Source organism: Myotis brandtii, unplaced genomic scaffold (assembly GCF_000412655.1).
Source record: "Myotis brandtii unplaced genomic scaffold, ASM41265v1 scaffold59, whole genome shotgun sequence".
Taxonomy (NCBI): Eukaryota; Metazoa; Chordata; class Mammalia; order Chiroptera; family Vespertilionidae; genus Myotis; species Myotis brandtii.
The window spans coordinates 5,378,077-5,388,382 of NW_005370223.1; the positions used below are offsets into that span (position 1 = coordinate 5,378,077).

Sequence of the window (10,306 nt, forward strand, 5' to 3'; positions counted from 1 at the left end):
TTCCATCTTTTAGTTGTATTTTTGAAGTGGTTGTTCGAGGCAGCAAACTCCGGTGTTAACCTATGCCGCCATCTTGGTTCCCCATATCAGTATAAATACCTTTTCATAAATTCGTCCTGTCCAATAGAACTTTCTGCAATGAAGGAAATTGTCTTTTATGCTGTCCCAGATGATAGCCACTACTTTCATGTGTCAGTGTAATATTTGAAAGGTGGCTGGTTGACTGAGGAACTGAATGTTTAACTTTATTTAATTCTAATCAACTTCAGCACGTTTGGCTAGTGGCTACTGTAGACTTTCAGGTCCTTCCTTCATAACCAGGGAAGGCCTATATCCTTGACTCCATCTATGTACCACATTTGTACCTATCATTTTGTCTTGAATCATGGTGGTCCTCTCTCACCCCATTACTTTCTTTTAATTTCTTCAGTAAAAGGTTCTCTTTGGCTTTCAAGGGTCAGAGCAAAGTTCACAGTCTCCATGAAATCTTCTAATATTGCTGGTTTCCCTTTCCTGGCAATGCCCATTCTGTGCTTTTCCAGTCAGGACACCTGCATGAATAAATGAATGATTCAACATAGTCATTTGCTGTACTTTTGTTTCTTTTGTTGTATTATTGTTTCTTTTGTTGCTTTTCATGTGAATTTACCCACCAATTTTTATCTCTCCGAGGACAGGACAGTGCCGTATAGTTTTTCTATATTTCTCCTGGCACCAAGAAGATGATAAAGCCTCAAAAAATTCCCATGAAATGCTTTGCTGATTGATTGATTGATTGATTGATTATAAAAGAAGCTTAAATCTGAATCTTTGATTCTCTGTCATGAACACGTGTCTTCTCAAATAGCCTCCCGGAACAAATTAAGTTAAAAAATCGAGGTTCCACTGTATAACGCTTACTGTTCTTATACTTCATTCGCATATTTAGTCCTTCTAATCACTATAAGCAGGCATTTTACAGATGGAGAAACTATGGCCCTTGCTTCAGTTCACACAGATAGCAGGCAAGAGAGCTAGAACTTGACCCTACACAGTCTTGCTCTAGAAACTATGCTCCAAACCACTCTACTATAATGCTTGGACTATGATGTGTATAATTACTCAGATTCTCTGACTTGGAATAAGCATTAGAGGTAATAGAAAGTGGAAGAGATGTTTTATATGTTTGAGGAAACAGTTTCCAGAACCTGCGAACACTTTAAGAACACCTGCAGACGTGTGAATAATACACAAAGTACAAATGCTTTTTGTTGAGGGTAGTTCCCGTTGTGCAGGCGATGTGTGGGTTCTGCGCACAAATGGTAGCCCTTTTCACTACAGCTGAAAATGTAATACCCAAAATATATAATTGTCCTTTCTAAAGTGAGGACAAAACAGTTTGGATACATTTATCACTTTTTAAAATTTGTAATACTGACTCACTTCTTGGTTTTAATTTCTTTAACTTGGATATTTTGTAGAAATTTCGGAGTGCTTCAGTCGGGGCTGAGGAATACATGTATGATCAGACATCAAGGTAGGTTACCAGGAGATGCCCCTGGAAACTGATGAACAGATGAGCCTTTAAATGTACCCCCAAGCCCTAGCTGGTTTGGCTCAGTGGCTAGAGCGTCGGCCTGAGGGCTGAAGGGCCCCAGGTTCAATTCCAGTCAAGGGCATATACTAGTACATGCCCGGGTTGCGGCCTCGATCCCCAGTAGGGGGCGTGCGAGAGGCAGCCAATCAATGATTCTTTCTCATCATTGATGTTTTGATGTTTCTATCTCTCTCTATCTCCCCCTGCCTCTCTGAAATCAATAAAAATATATTTTAAAAAAAGAAAGTAAATGTACCCCCAAGTTATACTTTCTAACCTTTAATATATATATATATTGATTTGAGAGAGGAAGGGAGAGGGCTAGAGAGATCCCTGAAATTATATTCAGAACCATTTATGTTCATATGTGCTTTTTTCTGGGAAGAGGGTTCACAGCTTTCTTCTCATTTTCAAACAGCCTGTGCCCTAGACAAGTCGCAAGCTACTGGTGTAGGCAGTCCTGAATATCCTGTCCAGGCCACGAATTTTATGATTCAGTGGCTATATTGGAATTGCTTTCTCTATACAAAATGACAGTGGAATTGATTCTGTCTTGAATGATTTATTTCCCACCTTGGTCTAAGACATATTCTGGAATTTTTTTAGTTTATCAGCTTAAGCCTATGATTTTTATCATGTAAGAGGAATATTATTCTGTCCTTCAAATTGTTTCTCATTATAAAAATTAAAAAAAAATCAGACATTGCAAAAATGTTCAACATAGGAAGGAAGAGTTGCCAGTAATCTTGTAAGTCATTTTAAGGGCTAAAAAATAGACTCAATGAAGAGATTCTGATGATTCAGAAAATACACAGTTTTTGTTATTGTGTCATCTGTGGTGTAGCAGCAATAAATATTTCTGAATGAGCATGTTTAAAGAGATTATGATTCATACCTGCTGCTCATTTTAAACAATTGATTTTTTCTTCCAAGTTGGGAAAATGAGTGTTTTTGTTTTTTAAGTTAAACCATAGTTTTAAAATATTAGGGAAATCATTTAGAGCAATAATTTGCAACCATTTTCTGTAATGGCTATCTGGTAAATATTTTAGATTTGGTGGCTTGCAGTTACAGCCACTCAATTCTGCTATGCAGTGTGAAAGCAAACATGGAGAAGCACCATCCACATTCACTAAACCAAGGAATGTAGCTGTGTTCCAATAAAACTTTATTTACAAAAACAGTCAATGGGCTGGATTTGGCCCATGGACCGTTGTTCGCATATACCTGTCATGAGTGCTTTTGCAGGCTTAGGAAACAAAACACACACACACAAAAAAAATACTCCCTGTTATGGAACTAGATGTTTAGTAATGAATGTTTAGTAGTTTTGAGTTTTGGGTTTTCACATTTTGAAGTTTTTAAAAGTAGAATATATTTGCAATATCTTGCTGAGACAAACAGAAGGCGATTTACATGTATGTGAATTGAACAAAAGCATTCACACATTTGGTTTGTGACTAGGATAAAAGTGGCAAGCTCTCTAAGTTCTTCAACTTCAGGCATTGTCTATTGCCAGCTAAGACCCTAGCACTGCCTCGCACCATTGGCCAGGCACATCATGGACTTCCTCCCCTTCCAAACCATCTGGTTTATGGGCCACTATTAAGAATGCTGTCTGTATACATTGTGTTAGCAGTGACCTTTGGTCTGGCCTCATCTCTTTTGCCATCTGCTGTGTTTTGTCTCTGAAACAGAGTAAATATTGGTTAATATTCATATCAAGTGATAATCCATGTGAAATTGATCAGTAGTGTTCAAGTGAGTGACTCTGACCACTGCTTGTTTTCTGTTCCACAGCGGCACGTTTCAGTACACCCTGGAAGCCACCAAGTCTCTCCGTCAGAAGCAGGGGGAGGGCCCCATGACCTACCTCAACAAGGGACAGTTCTACGCCATAACGCTCAGCGAGACTGGCGACAACAAATGCTTCCGACACCCCATCAGCAAAGTCAGGGTACGGGCCGCGTTTCTCCAGTAAATCGGAGGGATCCGAGGAATGCAGTTGCTACCTCAGAGCCTTGTGGGAAGGGTGTGGAAAAAAATTCTAAAATAAATAACTCCAGAACAAATGTCAGAGAGTTGGGGCAAGAGAACTGATTGGCTCGCAGTTTATCATTTTAATCAGTAACCAATAAGCCCCGGGCAAGGGACGCGGTTGGAACATGCTTTCTGAACGTATCCAAGGAATTTTCCCAGCTTCATTCATGGCCTGGGTGCTACCTCGCTGCTGCTGCTGTTGTTTGCAATCAGTCGGTTTTAATTTTTCCAGTGAGCAGCTGTAAGTCAGAACATTTTTCTACATATTTGCTGCTGCTTTCTTTTCTGTAAAGGAGGATGCAGTTCATCTGTGCCCCCGGACCTTTTGCAACTTTGGTTAAAAGCCCTCGCAGCCCAATGCTTCCTCGGGAGCCAAGGGGCGAGGCATGCTCTGACCCCTCCCAGGAGTGACGTGGAGGAATGTTCACGTTCATGAGTGTTAGTCCTATTTGTGGGAAATGAAAGTGCCCTGGAAGCCTGCCAGCTTCTGGCACTCTCGCTCCTGCCAAGAAAGGGAGGGAACTGGTAATCCCTCTCTACTGAAAAGGAAAAGGATAGCAGAGCTCTGAAAAGAGGTTGAAGGACTCTCCTGCCCTGTTGTAAAATGATTTGTGCAACCCGTGTGTAAAATGCTACGGAGGAGAAATTATGAAGGAATATAAATCAATGAAATATTCTTGTGGAGTGCTGGGGAAATGTCCACTAAGAAGTATTTTGGATATGGAGTGAGAAGGGAGAGTCATATCCCTGAGACTGTAATTAGGGGTTCTTTGGTCTTGTTTATGTGTTTGTTTTTGGTACCTTCTTCATTGTCTAAATGACAGTGAATTATCACAGACAGTATTTAGCTTAATGAGGTTGTTTATAATTGAGAACTGAAAGGAGTTTTTGGGTTATTAGTTTCTCAAGCTCATTTTTAAAGCACATCACACATTGTATTGAAATAAAAAACATAGTTGACCTTGTATCTTTTGGTCTATGAAATATCTGTGACGTATATCTGTCTTCATCAATATGAACTCATCTTTTACTATTCTTCTCATTACTTTAGCATTTCTCTCATTAATCCAGTATTCCAGCCTCAGGCACTTAATTAGGCCAGAAACGGATACTTCCTCCTTTATAAATGGTGCCAGATTCTATATTTAAGATAAGAAATTTCAAAAATATGCTTGTTTTTAGTACAAGAAAAATATTTTTTTTGGTATTCCTACTTACCTCACAAAATATTAAATTTTCTGGTAATTGGTTTATCTGGTTGTTTACGACTCAGGGTAAAAATGATGTAGGATTTTTTTTTCTATGTGCTGTTCTCATTTCCAATCATTTTTTTAAACATATTTTTTTATTGATTTCAGAGAGGAAGGGAGAGGGAGAGAGAGATAGAAACATCAATGATGACAGAGAATCATTGATTGGCTGCCTCCTACATGTCCCATACTGGGGATCGAGCCTGCAACCCGGGCATGAGCCCTGAGGGGAATCAAACCATGACCTCCTGGTTCATAGGTTAATGCTCAACCACTGAGCCACGCTGGCCGAGCTCCAATCATTTTTTTTAAGTTGGCTCATTTTAAAACAAAACCATGTAACTGAGCATGTCTGGGCCTTTTTAAAGCAAGAAAAGCAGCATTACAGAAATGCACCTCTGGTAGGACTTTCCGAATGGAGACCGTGCGAGCAGCCGAGGCCCAGAACAAAAAGTAAGTTCCATTATTCTCGCCTCCGCAGAGCGTGGTGATGGTGGTCTTCAGTGAAGACAAGAACCGCGACGAGCAGCTGAAGTACTGGAAGTACTGGCACTCCCGGCAGCACACGGCGAAGCAGAGGGTCCTCGACATCGGTGAGTTGGCCTCGGCCTCCCTTGCGGTCTGTGGCGAACTGACAAGTTGTCGTGATGCACAGGAGGTCCCCAGCACAGAAGTCACAGCCAGGACCCACATAGCTCTCATGACGTGCCACTTTTCCTTTGTGGGTCCATTTAGTGCAAATCACGCTGAGAAATCGAAATCGGGCTGAGTGCAAACCACTTTCATTGTATGAAAGTCAACTGTGTCCCATCAATAATAGTAATATATTTGTCCCATCAATAATAGTAATATATTTAGATGTGCAAGAACCGTGTCCATTTCTAAGCAGGGGATGTGAACTCTGATCCCTCTGTGAGGTTAATGACCAGGCTCGGTTGGCTCTAAGGTACATGCCTGGATAGTGAGTTCCAGTTCTCTAATCCTCCATCCAGTGTTGCTTCGCTCTAACACACGTCTCGTGCTAATAGTACTGCGTGGTCAGGCAGTGAAACCTCTGAGAGACCTTCCCTGCCATTAAGAAGTACTGAATCTGCCCAGTACATTTTCTGGAGTCCGTATGGTCCTAAGCACAATGTCTGTTCCCTGGAGACCTGTGGTCCCTCGACGAGTCTCAGGGTCCAGGAGGGGAGCAGAGCCCATGCCAAGTGGAGCCGTGGAGGGAATTCGTTGCAAAGGTTGGAAGGGCTGGAGGCACCATGAGGCAATCCAGAGATGAGCAGCTGCTGGAATCTGCTGCTCTTACCTGCAGGGCTGGAGGATCAAAAGGAGGAGGTGGTGGGTGTTGGAGGTGCCACCCAGAAAGAGCTGGAACTATGGTGAGGGTTCCTCAGCAGGAGCCGTGGCCACAGAGGGACCTGCTTTCCAAAAGGAGATAGAACCCCAGGGGAGTTTCTGCAGACTCCTCTCAGTGCCAAGAGCAGGGAGGCGAAGGAGTGCCCGGCGCTCCCTGCCTCCTGATCTCCCACAAGTGCTTCCCAACAAAGGCAGTTTCAGGAATCAGCCTCTGAGACCCAGAGCAAAGCAGGGAAGTCAGGATTGGATCTTACCGTTTCTAGAAATTACTTAAAAACACAGGCAGTAATATATGTGTCTCTAAGTAATTTTTAGCATGTTCCATGCTGTTTCCACAAGCAATAAGTAATTTCTCATGTGTAGGCTTTATTACTCCGTTCTGCAGACCAAGAGGCTGCAGTCCCAGTGAGTGCAGAGAAAGTGGAGGTTCCCATCGTGTCGAGTACCAGAAAGTATTCCTGAGCAATTACATTAGAAGGATGTTTGCACACATTCTACCTTCCCCTTGCTAGAACGCTTTGATCAATGGCAGAGAGGTTAGTGACTAGGTTAGGGTGAGAGACTCATTGTAGAGCATATTAAAACTAATTACTGGTTTATCCTGCAAAACGTCTACACCACTCTAACACACACACACACACACACACACACACACACACACACGCATAAAGTGCGCACACCCACAAACAGCTTCTATTAACGAGTCCCACATCTTAATCTAATAAACAAGGAAACTGAGCCTGTTGACCTACCACCCTAGGTGACTTGTCCCCATTAATTAGTGTGAGAGCTGAGATAAGAACAGTCTTGTTCCCCCAGGTCATACACCAAACCTCCAAGACGGACTGACTAGGACAAGGATTTGGAGATACTTGCCTTAACCTGCTTGGTAGCCAATCTGCATGGTGCAGAGGAACAATTTTATTTTATTTGAAAAGTTAGCCTTATAATTATTACCCAAGAAAATGAGAGGAGCAATTAAATAGAAATGTGGACTAAGTCCAAATAAGGCAAATGATAAAAGCATGTGACTGGCATACCTGTTTTTTCAACTTTGATATTATTACAAGGTTTACTTATCTTAGACCAGAATGATTCCTCAGCTCCCATAGGACTTCAGATCTTAGCTCTCTTCTTTATCGCCTCCTGCCTGCCTTCAGACTTTTCTCTCATATAATCCTACACACACACACACACACACACACGCGCGCGCGCGCGCGCGCACCCACTGGGTGAATGACGACAAGTGGAGTGACCTCGTTTAGCACAGTGTGAGCCACTGGGAGTAATATCTGAAACGAGGCAAGTCACAGAATGAACTGGACTACGGATCAAGGCTACTCGAACAGTGGATCATTCCCAAACCACTTTCAGGGGCAGGCGCATTTTTCTATTTGTCCCCTTTCAAGCAGAGAAGGAAAATTAGACGTTCAATAATTAATATTAACTTCATAGAAGGAAAGCCAGAAGCCACAACAGATAAACGGAGGCACATTCACCTGGACTTTCCTTCTGGTGAACGCAATTAAGAGTTACTTTACTGCTTTACCACGTAGATGTTCTGAAAGAATGAAGGTGGCTGCTTTTGCATCTTCAGAATGGGTGGTCTGGATTGTAAGGTACGCAGACGGATTCCACAAGCATATACAAATAAGCATTATTACTTGAGGGTCACATGCAGTGTAGCCATTAATGATATACTTTTGTAGTTAAATTGTGAAATCAACCCTGTGCCTCTTCAGTCAAACTCTCTCTTTCATTTGGGTTCGCAGTAACCTCTCCCTGTAGGTGATGATAATACATCAGAATGTACGAGTTAACATTGTTAATATTAATCCTATAATTTTTCCACGGTAATTAGCAGGCAATTATAGCACATCTTTGGCTATTAACATGTGATTATGGGATTTTCATCTGTGCCCTCTTACAGATCTATTTCTTAAGAGCCAGTTTTTAAATTGTGCCCTGTTGATAGAAGTTTTACTATATTAAGGTAAAGCTTTCCATGAAAACATCAGTTTCAACTAAATCGACACATTTCTTCAAGTCTCGTTCTAAATAGTTTTCTCTGAGTTCAAAGAGGAGCCTGTGAGAGGACAGGCACGCTGACCACTGGGGATCACTCAGCCGGCGGATCTGTCCAGGGGGAGGAGCTCTCTCGTCTGGAGTCAGACTCCACTTTCACATACAAGTTGTGATTACAATTAAGTAACATTCCCCCCCCCTCCTCCCCCCCGGCTCTGGCTGTGTCCTACCAGTGAGCTTTCTTGCAGTTTTCATAGCCAAACCTGGGCTGGGCTGGTCAGAGCTGTGCAGAAAGTGGGAGGGTGGAGATTGGGGAGGAGGGGAGAGGAGGCGGATTGGGGAGGCAGCTGCCACCTTCCAGAAAGTCAGGTAGCCAGGTAGTCAGCATGAACTCATGGCCCAGATGGCCCTAGGAGACAAGAGTGCCCTGCAACTCACCTCTCTTCACCCGGGTTCCCCACCCTGCCATTCAGTTTTGGTCCTTGGCGGCCTCTCCTCCCCCAGGATTGTACAAACCTGCTCTCTCCCTGCGGCTGCGTAAGTGCCGGCGACCTTCCTTTACCAATAGCCCCAGTAAATGGAATTGTGATTTTTGATGTTTTCCTAGACTGTTTCCACACTTCCAAGCGGATATGAAAAGTAAAATGTAAATTCAACTCAAAACAAAACCCCTTGAGAGCTGCCGACTTAAAAATAACAACCACCACCAAACCCTCAGGGCTGGTGAGAGTCCAGGCAGAGTGAGAGCTAAATTAGGACAGGACCTTGGTCCCGCCTCCTCCACTGCAGGGGAAGAGCCGGGTGTGCGGCAGGCACTGTGTGGGCCCGGGTCCCGCTGTCTGTCCTCTGCTCTCAGTGTGAGCACAAGCTCGCCCGGCCTGAGGCACCCTCTGTTTTATAGACACGTGCTAGAGCCACAGCTACGGGACATTCCTTTTCGTCTTCAACTTCAGTTAGAAAACATTTAGGTGATAAAAGTATGGCGGGCTATTTAGGTTATATATTTTAAAACATAAAGTGCAAGTATTTTTAAAAGTTTAATCTTAGGTCAGGCAGAATAGATTAATTTTCAATGTTTGAGCCGTGGTGGGTTTTCAGTTATTACATGCACGTTTCTGTGTGAGTCCTAAAAGCTCATCTTGTTGAGGACAACAGCTTTGGGGGGGAGGGGGGTCGCTTCCTCCTTGGCAGGTGTGCCTGGGGGATCGGGGAGTCCTGATAGAATTTTCTAGATGCTCTGGGAGCTCATCTTGTTGAGGACAACAGCTTTGGGGGGGGGGGTCGCTTCCTCCTTGGCAGGTGTGCCTGGGGTGATCGGGGAGTCCTGATAGAATTTTCTAGATGCTCTGGAAAGAGTCCAGGACAACGCCATGGTTCACCAACAGCCCATCCATCCAGGTCCTGATCTTTGCAGACTTCCTTTCAAGCTATTGCTGGGTCTTCCTCTTTCTTCCACTCTATGTGTCTTATGAGAGGAGCCCACTTCCTCCCCACACCCTAACTATTACTCATGTCTCTATCCAGCATAACCTATTTTTTATTAAAATTTCTGAACGCCAAATCTATAGGCCTATTTTGCCCTTCGCCAGATTTTCTAGTTACTTCCTATCTCTCCTCCGAGGCTCCCCTTGCCTAGACTAGCCCTCCCCCCTCCTCCTTTACCTGGTAGGTCGTTTACCCCTTCAGAACTCGTTCCTCTGTCCCCACTTGGAGAGATCTTCCAGGCAGAGGTATCCACTCCCTGCAGGGTTTTGGTTTCTATCTAGACAGTAGCACTTGGCCATGTTTCACGTGGTTTAACATTTTACATTCTGTCCATCACACTAGATGCTGAGCTTCTTGACTGGAGAGAGGATTTTTATTTTTTTAGCTTTGTATACCCAGCACCTGCTGGAGAGCCTGGCACAGAACAGATGCTCAACCAGTGTTGACTGGCTGATGAACACCACGTGTGGTTTTGTGTATGTAGGTAGCACTGTGGTAGCAGGCACGCGCCTAGCTAGCTGGGAAATCAGGCTGGTCATGCTCGCTCCTGTGCCTTTCTGAAAGAATCAATTTTGAT

General features: G+C 43.5%; 1 protein-coding gene and 1 long non-coding RNA gene across 5 annotated transcripts in view; one reads left to right on the forward strand and one right to left on the reverse strand.

Moving 5' to 3' along the window:
• Positions 1–3,541, reverse strand: part of LOC106728316 — a 5,465-nt gene extending 1,924 nt beyond the window's left edge. Inside the window, exons 1-3 of the long non-coding RNA XR_001364613.1 lie at positions 3,450–3,541; positions 3,203–3,264; positions 100–551 (exon numbers count right to left, since the gene is read on the reverse strand). This is a non-coding gene — a long non-coding RNA (uncharacterized LOC106728316). The remainder of the gene's footprint in view (positions 1–99; positions 552–3,202; positions 3,265–3,449) is intronic.
• Positions 1–10,306, forward strand: part of GRHL2 (grainyhead-like transcription factor 2) — a 124,463-nt gene that overhangs the window by 57,962 nt on the left and 56,195 nt on the right. For all 4 annotated transcript variants that reach the window (XM_005879276.2, XM_005879277.2, XM_014550261.1 and 1 more), the window contains exons 5-7: positions 1,461–1,516; positions 3,377–3,533; positions 5,348–5,459. In XM_005879276.2, coding sequence (XP_005879338.1) covers positions 1,461–1,516; positions 3,377–3,533; positions 5,348–5,459 — 325 coding nt within the window. The remainder of the gene's footprint in view (positions 1–1,460; positions 1,517–3,376; positions 3,534–5,347; positions 5,460–10,306) is intronic.